Source organism: Labeo rohita, chromosome 21 (assembly GCF_022985175.1).
Source record: "Labeo rohita strain BAU-BD-2019 chromosome 21, IGBB_LRoh.1.0, whole genome shotgun sequence".
Taxonomy (NCBI): domain Eukaryota; kingdom Metazoa; phylum Chordata; class Actinopteri; order Cypriniformes; family Cyprinidae; genus Labeo; species Labeo rohita.
The window spans coordinates 716,622-736,246 of NC_066889.1; the positions used below are offsets into that span (position 1 = coordinate 716,622).

The window sequence follows — 19,625 nt, forward strand, 5'->3', positions numbered from 1 at the left end:
ATCATTGTAGGGTGGTTATATTCACACACTGCCCACACACATTTATGTCCAAGTACCATGTAAAAGTGGATTTTGCATAATAGGGGCCCTTTAAATGATGTATTGCGGGTTCAGAAACCTTTTAGCTACCCATTGTTTTGCGTTTGGGGAACACCACATAGTACATAAAAAAAAAAAATAAATAAAATAAAATAAAAATAGTGTATTATACAAACATACACAATGGTTTATTTATTTATTTATTTATTTATTTATTTATTTATTTATTGCCTACTAACCAGTGCAGGATACGGCCTGCTGTCACTGAACATTCTCATTGTGCTCAAGTACTGCCAGTGGAGTACAAGCAAGCATTGAACGCTTGTGAAAGTGGAGGCTTTGGGGACAGTGCTTTAGCAGTACTGAATGGAAAACTTAAACAATATATATATATATACATATATATACATACACATATATATATATATATATGTATGTATATATATATATATATATATATATATATATATTCATTGTAGTGTTCAACAGTGTGTACATTAACATGCATTACTGTAGTGTAAACTACAATAAACTTCAAACCAGTATGCTTGAAGAGGGCCATTTGCTGAAGGTTCTTCAGGAAACCCGTGTCCAAGACAAGTGTGTGTAATGTACCGAAGCCTTGGGAATCTTTTTCAAGCCATTTCTTTCTTCTCTGCTGGTCTGGACTGTGCTTACTATGCAGACATCTTTGTTGCTCTCATTTCTCAGTGCAGGTATGAACGTCACAAATGTCATGGAGAAACCATCTGGCTTCAGTGAAACAGAGCTATATGTTTCTGCAGCATATTAAACAGACCAATAAAAAGTGAGACATAAAAAACATATTACAAAGTTTGCTGAATAACAAATCACATTTGTGAAGTGTTTGTCTTAGAAATTGCAGAAACAACCAGTCTACACAGGTAAGCTGTGCTTCATTATCAGTAACATTTGTAGAATACATACAATATTGTAATTGTTTTTCCTTGATAAAAGACTAATCATTTTAGTTAAGCATTACCATAACAATATAACACTATCACCATGAACACCTACTTGCACCAACTCATAGTGAAGAGATTTGTCTGTCATATCATCCATGTATTATACTTTGATGAAAAACCAGGACTGCATGTAGAAAAAGGAGAATACACACACAACATTATAGTGACTGTTACATTTTCAGTGAATGCTACTGAGGCTCCCAGATGTCTTTTTTTTCTGTGATCGGTGCACCACATTCTGGACATGTAAGTAAGTCCATCAGTGTGAACTCATTTACAATCCATTTCCTTTCTTTACATGTCGGGTTGTTCTTCCTCTACTGTGTTAGTAGTTGTATTCAAGGCAGATGTGGAAGTAGGTGGAACAAAATTAACATCCTTCATTTCTGATGGTGGATCTAATGAAAGCATGCTGACATCTAGGTCAGTGTTTCCATCAGGCTCCTCTTCACACTGAGCTGGTTCTGAGCCGAGGATAAGCACAGGTAAGTGCCATTTTGATGAACAATAAAACACAGGCATCCTCGCTCTGCATTGTAAACAAACAGTGTGAATTTGTGCCCGTGGATATGACATTATGTGACAGTCATGAATGTGGTGAGAATCATTTTCCCGGGCTGTGGATTATAATAAAATACAGTTCCTTGCACAGACCAATCGTTTCACTTCATAAGACCAAAATATATCATCAGGAGATAATGGATTCAATTGGTCTAGCCTGTATACGTTTTTTTTTTTTTTTTAATGGCAGTCACAGACAGGCAGCGAATGGTTATTCCAATGTACATTTTCAGTGCTCATGTATGAAGTGTACAGTATGTGTGAATGTGTGTTTTACAACGTTATTATTGTGTGTGCTTTAATAGTGTCTTTGTGAGTATACCTGAAAAGTCTCCTAATGTCTAAATAAATTGCTATTTACTTTCAGAAGCATCAAGTTCTTTAGTGCTTTAGTGAACAGTACCAGTATTCGAAATGTGATTTTGGGGTGTCACTGTATTGAGAGATTGTATTTGTTTATCTTTCTTTTAAAGAAAATGTTGTGGTCTCGAGTCCAATAATGTATTTTCATGGGCTTCATAGACTTAGGAGCATTTGTACTCTCTCTTAAGTTTGCATCCGCTGCAGAGGTTCATGCAGCAATGTGAAACCAGGCACCCTGAAGTAGATGGGCTTTTAGTCTAGCAAATTTGATCTTTAAGGCCTCTCCACCTGCGTCTTCCAAATTGTCTTCTGCACTGACTTGAGAACCTTCTCTCCAAGGCTCCTCCATCTGCTAATTTCAGGTTGTCAAAAACTTCAAGTCCAAGGTGACTGTCTTCCAGGCTACAAGGACCTTCTCAGTGCTCCATGAGTTCAGCATTCCCCAATACCTGATATTTAAGACTATAGAACAGAACCCAACTCCTTTCCACTAAAGTTTAACCCAGCACAACCAATGGAAGACATCACCACCATCAAACCCACTGCATTACCAAGTGGAACATAAATATCACTTTACCAAATCTTTTTCCAGAGAATATTGTCCTGATAATGGCTGAGCCTGCCTCATTGCCCATGTTAGCAGAAGTCACTATTAGAAGTGGATCCTAGTAGAGGTTCGACAAAGGCCTCTCATGAGCTTGCTTTCCTCTTAGCTGTCTCAACATCAGCCTTCTAACTGTTAAGAGAAAATGGACTTGCAGTCTTCTTCTGAGTCCACACTTTCATAACATAGTGCTGCTTTAACTGTGCACATCAAGGGCGCAACCTTGTGCTGCAGGAACAACAAAGGGTGGGATGGAGGGGGACTTAGGAAGAGGGAGAAGGAGTGGATATGGGATGGTGACAGGGGACGGCAAAGGGTTAGCAGGAAGGCAGGCAGACAATACTGGTGGAGGTTCGGGTGGAGACCGGACACCTGGGAGAAGGAGAGCAAACAAAGTCCAGGGTGGAGACAATGGAGGGAGGAGCCATGGAGGAAACAGGAGGGACTTGGAGCAGGAGGAGCCAGGCAGGACCCTGGCAGGCCACAGCCATGAAGGCGACCCACGGTGGAACAGACAGAGGGAGTAGACATGGTGGAGGAAAGGCTGATGACACCAGGGGGCTGACTGATGTCAACGGAGCAGGTGGTGGTGGAGCCCAAGTTGGAGACGGAAAAGCCGATGAGCCAGGGTGATGCAGAGGATCCGGAGGGCCAAGGCAGTGCAGATGGCTCTGTCGACCGAGGCGGAGGCAGGGATCTGGAAGGCCGAGGTGGAGCTGGAGCGACAGAGGACCAAGGTGGAGCCGGAGGGAAGGAGGAGCCTAACAGAACTGGCAGGACGGAAGGGCGAGGTGTAGCAGGAGGAGTGGAGTCCCGAGGCGGCAGATGGTCGACGACTGACCAAGGCTGACTGAGGGAGCCCGGCAGAGCTGGTGGACTGACGGACCATGGTGGAGAGAAGAGACCTAGGAGCGCTAGGTCAATGGGCTGAGGTGGAGCCTGGAACTTAGAGGCTGGAGGCGGAACCATGGGATCCTTCAGCCACGACGCCAGTGGAGACTGGCAGACCTGCGGCGATCCCACCACACAGACGGTGGGCTGAGGGTGAGCAGAGGGGCTGCCAGGAGACATTGGTGGTGATGGTGAGGACTGGTGCAGAGGTTATGGGAGAGGGAGGCTGGGTGGGGGTTTAGGACACACACCACAAGGCCACTCCCAGCACCAGCAGTGCCAGGGGAATGTCCTCCGTGTTCGTTTTCATACAGGTAGATAGTTCGGGGCAGATGGACAATTCACAAATGGCTTTCTTGGCTGAAACAGGACAGAAAGAGAATTCAGGGCTGACAGACAGCTGAGGACAGATTGGAGGTTCAGGACAGGCAGACTGATTACGGAGAAAGGGCAGGTCATATTCAATCCATTGAGCTCAGCTCACCCTTTAGCTATAGTGCAGTGGGTGGAGCTTCCCTCTGCGCTGTCTCGCTTACTCTTTTATGGCATTTTTTAATGCTACTGTGTCGAAGATGAACACACACAACGATGATGAGGTCAAAATAGTCCTTTAATAATCCACAAAGAGGGTAATACACAGGCAGAGAGGTGACACACGTAGAACATACACGCATAATACCGGACCACTAAACACAGGACAGACTACAACTTAAATACATTGGCAAATGAGAATGATTAATGACACACACCTGAACCAAATGACATAATCAAAGGGAGACAGAAACTAGGTCACAGAACACAACAAAACAGTCCATGGTTGTCATAGTGGTGGCCATTATAAGTCCACACGAATGCAAGTGCACATTGTCCCCGTTTGGGACAGGGCCTATAAGATTCAGTAGGCAAATGGCTTTGACCTGTATCCTTTCTTGCAAAGTATGGCAATTTCTTGTCTAATATGTTTGAACTTCTGTTATCTATTACTCTGTAAGAGTTTGCTAAGTGTTTCCCCAACTTTGTTTCTTGTTGCTATACATAAAAAATGTGTTTACCTTTTGTGTGTTTACTTTACCTGTGACACTGGAAGCATTATCTTATAGCAAAATGGGTGGTGCCAATATATGGAATCTGATTTTGGTATCCTGCATAGACAATGGGGTTTCACTGTGTTTAGGGAGTTGTTCTCTTTATTAAAGCAAATGTTAAGACAGTACAATAAACAGTACAGTACTGAGCCCCGGGACCACATGAGGAGCAGTTTGTTAGACACACACTGAAACAGGACTGGTACATCTGGGTCCCACAAGAATTGGTGTGATAAAGTATGATAAAGGAGAATATGGAGCTAAGGTGCTTCAGTTTTACTCTGAGACCCAAACTGAGCTACAATTAATTTAATTTATTATTAATTTAATTTTGTGCAGTTTAGAAATCAACCAAACACACAACAAAAGAAAATTAATTCATATTGCTAAAAAGTAGTAGTAGTAGCAGCTTGAAATTCTGATAGCTTCTAAAGTAAATCAACAGCAGTGTAGCAGCTTACTAAAATATATAGTTTTCACTCAGTATTTCTTAGTAAGATGTTTATTGATTGATTGATTTATTTTTTAATCATCAAAGCTCTGTAGTTTTTATTGTTGGTGGTATCTGGGAACATGCAATACAATACAATAATGACTGAAAGATCTGATGACTGACAGTCCTCAAAGCCTTATATATGATATTTTACTTCATTACATTTTAGCATGATTTTTCTAGTTGCCTAAGTCCTGCAAGTGTTTTGAAGTGTAAATTTTTGTGTTTAGTTATTAAATTTGGTAAATATTTTAAAGCGAAACGATATGTACCACAACCTGAACATTTTTAGAATTATAGGATCTGAGCATTCCTATTAAACAGTGATATAATCATAACATGATATGTAATGAAAAGTTACAGCAAAACAAATACAATTATGTTAAAAGGGGGGAGAAACACTTTCCTCTGTTATCCTTTTACTTTACTGAGAACTTTTGTTATGTTAATGACTGCAATAATTTCTTGATGTGTTTTTTTTTTTTTTTTTTTTTTTTTGTCACATACGTTTTAACAGCTCTTACATCTGTACAAATAAAGTACACACATCTATTTGATTTTCCTTTCAACTCCTTGCACTTAATGCAGGGGTTTGCTTCGGATTCCCCTTGTCGTGTTTTGGTGGTGTAATCTAGAGGTTTAGATTCCTATATCGATCATTTGAAGCATCCCATTTATGACATACACCTCCCCAAATGATGGACAAACAAAAGTCCCGTTTTAAATGTCTTAACGGCTCTACTTTGTGTAAGACAAATGACTTTTGTGGAGAAAGAAATAGACGGAAACAGCCCATGAAGTGGCTATTAAAAGCCCACTTGACAAGAAAGGGCTGCTTTTCCCATGATGCACAAAGACCGCAGTTGTAGTAGCGTGTGTTTCGCTGTTCACTTTGGTGTTTTCGTAGTTTTCCCTTTAATATTTCCCTGTCTCTGGTCGGGAAGTGCTCCTCCAGCACCATCAGCACCATACCGCTCCTGGATGCTGCGCTGGAGTATGTACGCATGCGCACCACAGTGGAATTACTGCACAGCGCACTCTAAGTTGGATCTTCTCTGTCTTCACGGAAACCAGAAAACATATAAAAGTATGGCGATCTTTAGAATAAGACAAAAGAGCTTCATGCGCGTCTGGACGTTTCCCGTGATCGTGGCCGTGGTGTGTGCGCAAAGGTAAGTCCGAACCAAAAGCTCTCCTCACTTCATATGGCTGTCTGTACTCCACACACACAACTAAAATCATCTCTAAGGATGCATCTGAATCTAACGGTGCATTTTCCCTCTTTGCAGTGTCAATGATCCAAGCAATATGTCTCTCGTAAAAGAAACTGTTGATAGACTATTGAAAGGATATGACATTCGCTTGAGGCCAGATTTTGGAGGTAACGCACGTTTTTAATTAGGTCCATCATGTCAGCCTTTTAACATCACCTCTTAACTTTCATATAGTAGAATCACAAGCGCGCCATAATGGAGAGTTACGCGCTAAATATCCTAATAATCTCCGGTTTGGAGATGATCGGGACACTTGCTCTCACTTGTTTAAAAATCATATCGCTTTAATTGCTGTACGCATTGTTTGATCAGGGATGCTTCGCAAAGTTGACAAACGAATGTACACGGATTTGGACATCTGCACGTTCTATGTAATGACAGCTCCTTGTGATGCTTTCCTTGATTTGCACTAATTAATCAGCAATGGTAATATCAGTGATGCTCATGATGATGGATCCATAAATTGTACATTTATGGATCTGGATGATCGTAAGTGACACAAGTGTGTTTAGATGATGTTTGGTTTACTTTTTACCTCATGCTGGATGTTATCAGGCTGACGTTGAGTTAATAACAGCTCATGCATGACATGTCCATTCATTTCAGTGTATAAATATAGCTGTAATGTCATTGGTATGATTTGGTTTGATTTTTAGGTCCTCCGGTGGGAGTGGGGATGAATATAGACATAGCCAGCATAGACATGGTATCAGAAGTGAATATGGTAAGTCTGTTATCATGCTGTCCTGTTGGAGACAAAGTATGTGAGCTCCTTTAACCCCCTTTTCCCCTCTCAGCTCTCTATCCCAGGTCATTTATGTTTCATTTGAAAAGTTATAGCCTATCAGCTTTCATCAAATTAGTTCAATGAGCAGTTTGTCACACATCTGTGGGTGTGCACTACATATCAGTGTTGCTTATGCATACTATAGTGCTCATCAGAGATGGTACTGTATATAACACAACTTTTCAGAGCATGTATGACCTTTTATACTCATTATTCACATATGGACATGAGTAATGGACAGGGAGAGCTAATGTGGTTTCTATGGCAACATATTTTCTTCTGCATATGGACTGAATGTTTTTTCTGGGATTTATAAAAATCACAAAACAAGAGGATACCAACATGAATTTCTCCATTTTGGATTTTTATACTCTTTCCACCCTTATGGTAGAAATCTGGTAGTTTTTTTCTCCCTCTCCCTTAGATACAAGAGCATCCCCTAGTGATGGTTTTGAAGCACAACATGGACTTTTGTGTTTGAGGTCTGGTCAAGTGAGGTGATTTTTCATAATAATAACAACTGAGAACTGGTAGTGTATTTGGATGCAGCAGGACCTGGTTGTGTTGTATTTTGAGTTATTTGTACTCTTAGCAGCATTTTGGGATTGTTTTTGTTTCTGTTGCTCTCAAAATAGCCTAGCAATATTCTCACTGTGTTACATGTATTGATTTTTTTTCCTACACTGCAGACAAGGTTTGAGATGTGAAGTGGCTCACGTTCTCGCTTGTAGTCTTTGGAATCCCATCACACAGTAATTATTAACGTTTTAAGCAACAGCGCACGCATACATTAGTGCTGTCAAGATGTCTTCAGGACAAAACAATGATTAGGATTTATGCCGTTTCTGAGTGAGTGCATTTGTGTGTGTCCGCAAGCTTAAATGATGTCACTACTAGGCCAAGAAAGCACAAATGCACAGATCACTGCTCTGAACCCTTTCACATTTTTCTGGCTGGGATCTTGCACGCAATCATCTGGATTAAACATTATTTTGCACTGGATAAATAGCTCGAGCGAGTGTCCAAATCACCATGAACCTTGATGCATGCAGCTCCCTGTGGCAATGGGGAATATTTGGTTTTGGCACTTGAAGCAATGCGTCAGCCCATCGTCATAATGGGAGAAGAGGAGTTGGCAAGGCTTTCCTTTCTGAATAAACAGTAAACGCTTCAAATCCGCACATCTGCCGAGAATGAGAGATAACAATCTCTTGCGTTTGTTTTAGAGAATTATGGATTTTTTTTTAAAAATGAAAACCATTTTAGTTTTTTCTGGTGCCAGTAGTATAGCATCACCTCTCGTAGGTTTGATTTTACGTAGATCACAAAACAAGACATAAATGTTTATTAAATCTCAGGCTCATTTCCAAACAGAATAACCGGTGCTGCTGTTATAATGTTCTTTCCTATTCTCCATGTATATCTGTTACAGGAGGATATTAGATATGCGATTACTTAGAAGGTGCGATTACATTATACACGTATTCTTCTTATATTTCCGATCTTTATATTATTCAAGATGTTACAGTAACATGAACTTGTGAGGCGCATGATACTATGTGTCATGACTGTACTATTGACACATTCAAGCAAAAGCGCTCGCCCAAAAGCGTTCGTTGGTTCGCTCATTCACTATTCACTTGATACTGAATGGTGCGTGTGAGTGTAAATGAGTGAATTCAGACACAGCTGTAGACTATTCTGTAGTTTTACATGAATGCAGTGTCATGTACAAGAAGTCAGACTGTTTCAAATCTAATTTGACAGTTTAGGCTGAAATGCAATTTCAAGAATTGTTTTAACTTTTCGATTCAATTTTAAACCACATAGTAATGGTGTTGTAACAATTGGATATCATATCACGGCTACAAAAAATGGTTTAAAAAGTCCAAAGATATTCATGCGTCAGCATGTTTAGATAAAGTTGTACTTCCATTTTAAGAACTAGCATCCTAATCTTTTCCACTCCAGTTTATTCCCTTGTGAATCATTGGGTATGAATGACTGAAGTTTGAAGCAAAGTTTTGAAATGTACCCCTTCCATCTTGTAGATTTTGTTAGCAGAGCAAACATTTTCTTGAAATAAAGTTACCCTTCTCCCATAGAGCTCTCAGGACCGGGGCTCCATTGCATTATTAAATTATATATGAACTTATATTAAGGCTTGCTCAGAATTACCCCGCTGGAGCTGTGCCGAAGCAAAAAGGCACTATGCTTTCAACTTATAGCCCTATATTGCTTCTGACTCTTTCAATTCTGTCCACGTATGTGGTCACATGTCTCCATCATCAGAGGTCCTCTGCATCGCCCACAGTAGGTGTTAGATGGTATAGTAGGTCTGCCCAGAGAGAGGAGCAAAGGTCAGACGTGACCGCAGGCAATATGACTCGCCGACATAGACTTGCAAAAGCTTTGTGACATTAACAACCTGCCATTTTCTTGGAGGCGGTCCGGGGAGTGGTTGTAGGGAAGGTCGTGCTCCTCACGGCGCCTCGGGTATGCGTGATTCACCGAAGGACAGACGAATGCAAACAAAGGGGTGAAAGTGAAACCGAGTGCTAATGAACGGTCTTGCAGCTTCTAGGCTCAAGTGAAGCCTGATGCTTTTTGATCTTAGGTGCAGACTGATGTTTGCAAGTGCAAACGTGTTTTTTCTTCTTTCTGTCATCGCTGCGGCCTTTCTTCTTACCATGACCTTGACCCATAGTGAAGAAAAAAAAAATCACAAATTAGATCTTTTTATATCAGTTATTTCAGCAGTTGGATAAACTGTGGCCCCTGCTTCAAAAGAAGTTTCAGCAATGTCCCAAACAGTGGCTTTATTTTCCTCTTGCTGTATGTCAGAGTTTGTCTCATGTGTCTCATCTGTTGATCAACTTTCTTCTAGGGAATGTTCTGTCATTTCACCAATGCCGCTTGTCTACAACTACATGATTCCGATATCAGTTTGTAAAGATTCCCAGAACAAGTTGATTTTGAACACATCAAAATATTCAGGAAACCAAGAGGCTGAGAGCTTAGCGTGAGCGTTGGAGGATTTTGGAATCCATCCCAATCTTTTTAAGTCTAAATTTAAAAAAAGTATGCAAACACATGAATCCTGCGATGTTGAAATGTTCAGCTTTTTGTGTAAGAATGCTGATAATAATGTGCTAGTTTGATGATATAATGTGCCGCAAATCCTGTGACATGCCATTTTGGTGACCTCTGGCTGCTCTGATTGAAAAACATGAAAATTTGTGAGCGTGAAATGGGTGATGTTTTAGGATGAGTGGCGTATCTGTTCTAGCTGAAGCATGTGCTGGTTTTTGTGTGTGCTGTTGACCCAGCTGGTCTGTGCTGTTTCAGTACACTTGAGATAAGGAGCGTGTTTGCCTCTCTAACATACACAACTGGGGGGGCACTCCATATGTTTATTTTACTTTATTTTTAGATTGGGATAGTCTGTTTACTATAAAACAGACCATAGAGCTGCATTGTCCTGTGTCATCGTTCAGTAAATAATCTGCACTTTTCAAGCACTGATAGAACAAGCTTCAACCTCTCATTATTCTCTCTCTTTGACTGCCTCATGGTCAAGCACTAAATAACTTGAATTTTGGCACTTACTTGTGGTTAGTGATTTCTTATACACATGTTTGTTTTCTGAAACAGAATCCAGTAGTGTTTAATGAGCTTGAGTGTGCAAAGCATGGCAATTATTTATAAAATGTTCTTGATAGAGCTTGTTCTGAACTTCTAACCCTACGTCTTTACTCAATTTAGTCTAGACAGACTATTTTTGCACTCTAAATTGTCTCATGTAAAATTAAAATGAATTATGAGTCTTAAAAAAAAAAACAGCACATGCTGGTTAGGTATGTTTTGAAGCATGGCTGCTGGTTTGAGCTGGTTTAAACTGGTCCTAAGCTGGTCCTGAGCAGGAGCTAGACCAGCTAAGGACAAGCTTAAACCAGCTCAAACCAGTAGCCACGCTTCAAAACATACCTATCCATCATATACTGTTTTTTTTTTTTCAACAGGGATACAAACCTAAATTCTTACCTTGTGTAAAATGTTAAAACTGTTTTCAGCCTTGCAAGCAGGCAAGTGTTTCCTACAATAAATGAAAATTAAACAAGTGTTACTATGTTTGACAGCTTCAGCTGGTTGCTGCTGCCCTGGCCTGCCCACTCAGGTTATAACATTGCTAATTATTGTGAAAAAAAAAAAAAAATGCAGAGCACTAATGAATACCAACAACCCCATAGGTGTATCATTTTCAGAATTCATCTTTTGACATCCTTTATGCTGCCAGTGTGTTTTTCCTTTTAAGCAGTGTTATTGTATCTCAGTCTGACTAAAATTTCCACAGTAGGGGAGTGCGGGGCACAACCTAACACTTTTTGAATTTCTCAGTTAGTGTAAATCCACATGGGGTTCAGAGTATAATTTTTTATCCACGTTAATTTCACACTTGTCTTGTACAAATATGTTGCTTTGTTTCATAATTACAGTGTATATGTTTTTCGTTATTTACCTCAAAAGAAAGGAAGTGAAAAGTGACAACATGCCCCGTAGGTGGGGTACATTGTAACATGATCATATGACAGCTTAAAATGTTGTCTGATCGAATGAAAAAAATCTACACAACAAACTAAAATATTTTGTCAATAAAATAAAATGATTTACTTTTTCAAATAAAATAATAGTGTTTTTTAAGAATTAAAAAAGATCAAATTTTTTAAGTTAACAATGAACATATCGCAAACATGCGTGGGACGGCCCTGATCACAAAACACAGCTATACAGTATAGTTCAAAACAATGTGCGCAAATAGATGAAATAGAAAAAAAAAAAAAAATAAAAACACTCCCTCGCTCCAAACACAGCGCTCATAGAACACGAGACACATAAATGAGCCAAATGGCTTTACATTTCTTGAAATAATAATTTCTCAACATTAAACATTGATTGTGAGTCTTTTTTCACCTGTTTCTTGTGGTTTCTTTTTAAAATCCCTAAAAGTAAATAATGAAAATGACATCGCTTATGTCATAGAATAGCATAGTTTAATATAGCGGGCAGATTGTAACGCAGTGTTACAACTTTCCCCATCAGCGCGACTGGAATATAAAACTGGTTATTGTCTTCTGCTGACTTACCAAGCATTAATAAACTATCTAAACTGATAAACAACAGATTGGCGTTTAAAATAATAGCAGATTTGTCTCATTTTACAAGAATACTAAAAACTGAGAAGAAAAATTTACTTCAGTCAGAAATTTACTTTTACTATGGTAAAATGAATATTCAGCGATATCATCAAAAGGCTTTTGAATTTTGGCACACTTTTTCTCCGTATAGCGTTGCCATGGCAACTAGTAAATACCGTAAATTTGGTTATGCTAGCGTGTGTGGAAATATTTCAACCACGTGTTACAGTTAACCCCGCGTTAGTGCACCCCTATATTAGATATTGTCAAAATAAATCTATGAGCAGAGAAACTCATATTTCACTAGTGCTGAACTCTCTTGCTATTATTGATGTGGTGAATAAGAATGAATATTTAGCTGCTATATATACTGAATGAGCAATCCTCTAGTTTGTAAGAGATTGTATGATAACAGTTTCCATGGTTGGTATTTGTAATTGCTTTCACGAACAGTTTCTGGGTTTCAAATTTAGCCGGTAATTTGTTACTTTAGCCTTTTTGTTTGTGCGTGTTTCTGTAAATGTGTAAGTTGGCTCAACTACAGCTAAAACAATGAGGCACATAAGAGTACATAAAACAAGACAAGTACCCGTAGAAAACAAAGTTACGTACACTACTGATGGCAGAGTGCATACATTATGATAGCACTTATGGCGTTTGATGCTCTTGATGGAAGATTGAATGCCTGTACTCAAGAAAATCTATGACCCATTTCAGGTGTCATCTAACATCTACTTAGAAATGTAATACCTGATGAAATTGTGTGTTATATTATTGGAGCGAACACTTTTTAAAATACCCAAAGAGGTTTGCTGGCATCGCTTGTAGGTTTCAGGTACCAGTCTAGGCCTTTCAGACGTGTCTTGCAATTATACAACCTTTAGACATTTATTGATAAATGTATAGCTCTGTACTGACAGGCTGGTATAAGTTCAACATCAGTTTCAAAGATAAACACCTCTGCTCCAATCACCCAAATGGTCGTTTCTGAAATAATAGGCTTTAAAATGCAAAAGAGAGCCAAGCAGACATTGTGGACATTATGACGTATTGGGGTTTTGCATCCCTGGATTATACAGTAGCTTTCATATAGTCATATAACGACTCCCGTCTGTATCCTAATGTATTTTTAATATCAAAAAATAAGAGCGGTGCTTGGATTGTGTGATGGGCTGCTGGTGTTTGTGTTGGTGAGTAGGTGTTACAGAGAGAGAAAAAGGCTGGGGTGGACTGCTGAAGAACAAAATCTTGAGAACAGTGGTAAGTGAAGAAATTCAATTCCCAGAGAAGAAAGAGAAACCTGAGAAACTTGAGTACTTTTATACCAGCTATACAGTTCAGTATCTAACTACTCGCTGCTCACAAGACTCCTACAGTATATACTTATGTAGTAGATTACTGTGCCATTAAATACTATACTTTGATCTGGGCAATCTCTTATGCCATTATCTTATCTGTGATGGTCTTTTAGTTGGTTAAAAAAAAATAAAAAATCTACTATTTCAAGGTGAGTTTGGTTTGCAGCTATCCATCTTCATAAGCACCAGGTGCAGTAAGGAATCGGCAGCAACAGATGTCGTAATACTGGCCAAAAGCCCAGCTAGCTGTTGTACTTGACTTCAAAACCTCAGTGCTGTTAATTTAACATATCCCAAATCTTGCAACCCAGGCTCATTGGACATACCTTGACCTACAATTCTGCAAAACTAAAAAAAAAACATACCTACTGTATATGTATGAATCACTGCGGTTTCCAGTTAAAGTGAATAGGCAGCAGTGATGGGAATAAAGGCGTTATAAATAAACAGCATTACTAACAGCGTTATTTTTTTCAGTAACGAGTAATCAAACGAATAACGAATTTCCTCGTTACAACGCCATTACCATTACTGACAATAAAATGCGGTGTTACTATAGTTTATTATAATATTATTATAGTTTTATTTTTTGGCCGTCGCTTTGTCTCACACACGCATAAAGAAAGATACAGAGCGAGAGAGTCTTATATACCATGCTGAATTGATGCGCTACATGTAAATGATATTCTTTGTTGTATTTTCCTGTCAAAATAACAGAGTTCCTTTGGAATTCTTCAGCTTTTAAGAACTGTCGGTTTCTCTGGTAGTAGGCGGAACTAATGTGCAAATGGCAATCTCATTGGCTGGCGCTCACCTATTATCGTATTATCGTCCCTGTTTTGATTTCAGCAAATCAGTGATGCAGACAACATAATATTCATGAACCCAGTAGCTCATTGATACTTTTATTGTATTGTTTTTAGTTTTTTTTTTTTTCATTTTTCTTTATAGAAACACTTTACAAACAATTACAAACAATATCTTAAGCACCACCATCAGTCCTAAGTTCAGTCAACATGACAAATATGCATTCATGCATTGTTATTCTAATTACTAAAGTTCTAATTGCTAAAGTTTAATGCTAAATTATCATAATGTCATATTACAATGCTTGACTGACTGATGCTAAATGTACTTTCAGATATTTAAAAAAAAACTGCTATGAGTAAAAACAACAACAACAACAACAACAACAACAACAAAATCATTCATTTAACATATTTAATATTGGGGGCATCCAAGTTTTTTGACATATTTATTTTTTTTATTTATTTTATTTATTTATTTTTTTTTTAAATAAAGTAATACAATAGTTACTTTCCCTGGTAATTAGTTACCTTTATAATGATGTAACTCGGTTACTAACTCAGTTACTATTTGTGAAAGTAACTAGTGACTATAACTAATTACTTTTTTCAAGTAACATGCCCAACACTGATAGGCGGTAAAACTCTGACAACTTTTATTCCTTTTCACACAAAGTATGATTTATATGGCCAGAGTTTGCATTAAGAAAGTCTAATTTTCACACAATTCCTTGTACAATATTATGTGATGACTTTAAAGTGATTTTAACATGCTGCAAGATTTGAAAACTGATACTTTTGACTGGTAGCGTCACATCTACAGCTTTATATGGATGAGTTTTCCAATGCAGTAGGTTTGCTCGGCACATTAGCTGACATGATACGGTGTTGCACTTGTGAGGTGAAGAGCTGTGGTACGAAATGGCTCAAACTTGATATAAGGATGTTAAAATAGCACAGTTGCATCAGCAAATGTGTTTTTATATCATTTTTGCATTCATTAACACTGTCGGGTAGGTTTAGAGTTGGGTTTGGTAAAGGGTGTTTGTTATTTTCCAACATGATAGAGCATTAACCTTTTAAGACATTAATTTTGAACCGCTGCAATACGTATCTGAAGCAACGTCACATATTGAATTGCATTTTAGCACCACTCACTGGACATTTAACTTTGAAACTACTGTGAAACTTGCAATAAGGTATGTGATATTGGTGTTGCAGAAATCCTGTCACAAGCATGTATAGCTTTGTGTAAGCATTTAAGTCATTATTCACTGAGCATCTTCCCAGGTTGTCTATTAAATAATTTTGATTTGACATGACTGTATTCATTATACTAATGAGTACAAGATCTATAAATCCCATCCTTTTTTTTTTTTTGTGCTTTGATATCCGTGTTTTATTTCAGCAGCTTTGATCATGTGTTATAACTGCAATAAAGCTTTCCACAATACCAGCACTGAACTCCTTTCATTATTACAGCTAATGAAACAAAGAGTAAAAACAGAGCCGTCTCTTAGAAACCTTTTCCAATGGTGTTGCAGTTGTACAGTGTCACTTTAGAAAAATGTATTTTTTCATACTTTTTTGTCCAGATATTTGGATGAAGCACTTTTCTACCTTATAGTAAACGACCCTGGTAATAATGTGATTACCCTTGTTTGTGCAGTAGTTAATATTGCACACTCTGTGCACTTACTAAAATGGTCTCACTATGGCTCATCTTAGAGGGTAATTCACACATGATACATTTTTCTATTGTTTTTCCTATATGTGAAATATGCTTGACTGGCTTGCTGTTGCTTTTCAGCATCTCTCAACTTGAGCCACTGTGTTGCTTAAAAATCCTTAAAAATGTCTCAATACCACTGTGTTTTGTTCCATTTCTTTATCCTTTGTCAAGAACATGTCCTGTGTGCATGGCCCCTTAGAGGGGTCTGGGTTTGTTTGTAATGCTCATCAGTTTTGAGAAATGCTCTGAGACCCCAAAACAAACCAGTGAACCCTTCTCCCAAGTGTCTCTTTCTCTCTTTCCCCCCTTTTTTTTCCTTTTTTGTCCCTCCTTTTTTGGTTCACTTTGGCAAGGAACTAAAGCACATTAACATGCTGTGTGTCTTGTTCAGTATATAGTGTCATTTGCCACACAAAGCATCGGAATGCTCATTTTGCATAGTATTTAGGACAGATTACCAACAGACAAATTAGGATATAGTGTGGTTGTTCACTGGTTAATTGATGGTAAACTAACTGATCCAAACTGTTGGTTGACAGCAGTTACGCAATTTCATTATTTCAGGTCTGTCCATCCGTTCTTCTAATATTAGAGCAGTATCATATAGTTTTCCCCTCAGGACTTGATCAATAGTTTTTTTTTTTTTTTTCTTTCATTGTATACAAGCCCAGATGAAAGTATCGATCACACACAAGGGCTCTTAAGTGCTTTTTAATCCTTGTTGTGCATGCACAATTTAACAATGCCATTGTTTGATGGATTAGAGAAAGCTACCAGAAAATTCACCTAATTTAGAAAGAATACATTTATTTTAGCTTCATGGCAAAAAATCACACTTTCAAGACTATAATTATCAAATTGGCCTGCAATGGCTATATGGTATCTATTTTGGCATCTATTTTTAGGAGTTCACGGTAAATCCTGCATATAATATGACAAGTGTGTGGTAATTTAATTTGTTTGAAGATTTGAGCAGTTATGTAAGGTGTGAAAAAGTTTGATTTGATTACTCATAACATATGAGCTGTCATTACATTACTTCTGAGTTCTGGCAGTGAAATGTCAGCTGGTACATGAGTTTATGGCTGGGCCAGATCAGACTTCTTGCGCTTATGAGGTTTGTGGTTGCTTGGAAACAAGGTTGATAGAAACAAGTGTCAGAGAGATTAAAAATTCTGTCACATCTTCTGCCGCCATCCACTCAGAGTGGAATGATTTGTAGAGAAGCATTGTCGTGGCATGCTGGGAGAATCTCCCTCAATTAGATGTACCCTTTGTGTCTTTTGTTTAAGACAAATACATTAGTGGACCTCTATTCTTTGTCTCTTTTAAAAACTATTTTGAAACTGTAACGTGTCAAGCTACAAGTTACATATATTTTAAATGATTAAAATTACAATCAAGCTAGCTAGTGATGATTGTTTCATGAAATGTAGTAATTTTGATGCACATCTATCATTTGAACAATATAGAACAATATAGAGCTTAATGAGGTGGATGGATAATAAGTTCTTCTAACTAAATGGTTCAAAATCAAATACGGCTTTGTATTAAGCTGTTTATTTTCGTGTTTGTATGGACTATGTATTTGGCATCTCCTTCAAATATGCTTCATATCTAGATGTTTGATTCCATTGCATGTTCTCTTTATGTCAAACTCTGTGGTACCCTAGGGGTAGAAATCATACTGTACATGCACACTCTTCAAAAACTGTGCTTTCATTCTCTTGACACACTAAAAGATGAAGAATGAAAATTCTATATATGGAATAAAATATATAGATTGTACTGCATGTTAGCTTGCTCAATAACATGATGTTTTTAAGTCCACATGCCATTCTAACAAGAAATCACGCACAGGTTGAGAGCTGTAGTTCAACCACACAACTTTGCAATGCTGTTTGCTGATGTTCATTTGATCTCTGGTTTTGAGACACAAAGAATTGTTAAACCAAACTTGTCAGTGGAGGTCCATTTGCAGATGCATTTAATACATTCCCAAAAACACACCCGATGCTTGCATGAATCTTTATAAACGTTACATTTTCTGGAGCTGTGATAATGACAAACCTAGTGAAGCTGGCTAATGATGTCTCAAGGTAATTTCCCAAAACCTATATAAAAATTCCTAGTCATCATTTTATTATGTAAAATGGCAAAAAGACAATGTTGTTGGAACCGTGGAAGAAATAATCACTTCACAAGTGAGGCAAAAAGGCCCTGCATGCTGCATTGATAGAAATAACTGTCAAAACCCATTTACAGGCATCAAATAAAAACACTTGACATTAAATGTACAGGTATTTGTAATAATACACATTTCTTACTTTAACCAGTTCAACAATATAAGTGTAACAGGCAATGAGAGACGAGAGGCGAGCGGATCCATACGCGAGCTTTTATTACAGGGGCGAGACAAAGACATGGTCGTACAGGCAGGGTGAAGCAGGAGCAGACAGGAATATCACAGGCAATCGTAGAGAATAATCCAATACAAGCGATAGTCCAAAAGGCAGGCGGCTAGACAGTCCAAACGAGATAACCAGGCGGGAAAAACAAAACACTGGGAACTAGGAACTCGGAACAAGAAACTAGGAAACGATAGCAATGGGAATACAACAATCCGTGACATAAACTGGGAAAGTCCGGGGTTTTATAGGAAGCCTGACTGGTCACGGGGGCTGACGCAATCAGTGCGGTGGAGGATGGGAGATGCAGTCCGAAGTGCAAAGAAACAGTCAGAGTACAATGAAAAGGTGAGAGTGACATCTGGTGGTGAGCAGTCCGCAGAGCACCGACCAGATTCGTGACATAGCCCCCCCCCCCAAGGAGTGGCTTCCAGACGCTCGAAGGAAACAACAGTCCAGGGGAGCGGTGGGGCGGGAGCGAGACAGGGCGAGGGCTGGAGGGCCAGGTCCATGTGGAGGGCCCGGTGATTAAGGCAGGACCGACAGAGCAGGTACCCTCCAGGGCGGGGCCGGAGGTGGAGCAGGAGGCGCAAGAGCCCTCCAGGGCGGAGCTGGAGGCAGAGCAGGAGCCCTCCAGGGCGGAGCCGGAGGCAGAGCGGGAGCCCTCCAGGGCGGAGCAGGAGGCGCAGGAGCCCTCCAGGGCGGAGCCGGAGGCGGGGCAGGAGGCGCAGGGGCCTTCCAGGGCGGAGCCGGAGGCGGAGCCGGAGGCGGAACGGGAGGCGCAGGAGCCCTCCAGGGCGGAGCAGAAGGCACAGGAACCCTCCAGGGCGGAACAGGAGGCAGAGCAGGAGGCGCCGGGGCCCTCCAGGGCAGAGCAGGGACCTGCGTCATGGGCTGGAACCTGGGGAGAGCAGGGACAGAGGAGGCAGACAGAATAAGGGGAGAAGCAGAGAGACCAAAGGATAACGCCGCCTCCCTAGGAGGATCTACAGCCGAAGCTGACACCTCAGGAGGCATTGGCGCGGCTTCTCCGACAGGGAAGG

The 19,625-nt window shown here is 39.5% G+C and overlaps 1 protein-coding gene across 2 annotated transcripts in view; it reads left to right on the forward strand.

Moving 5' to 3' along the window:
• Positions 1–5,949: 5,949 nt before the first annotated feature.
• The window catches only part of LOC127152452 (gamma-aminobutyric acid receptor subunit beta-2), a 94,063-nt gene continuing 80,387 nt past the window's right edge, over positions 5,950–19,625 (forward strand). For both annotated transcript variants that reach the window (XM_051093116.1, XM_051093117.1), the window contains exons 1-3: positions 5,950–6,194; positions 6,312–6,403; positions 6,953–7,020. In XM_051093116.1, coding sequence (XP_050949073.1) covers positions 6,004–6,194; positions 6,312–6,403; positions 6,953–7,020 — 351 coding nt within the window. In that variant the 5' untranslated portion in view covers positions 5,950–6,003. The remainder of the gene's footprint in view (positions 6,195–6,311; positions 6,404–6,952; positions 7,021–19,625) is intronic.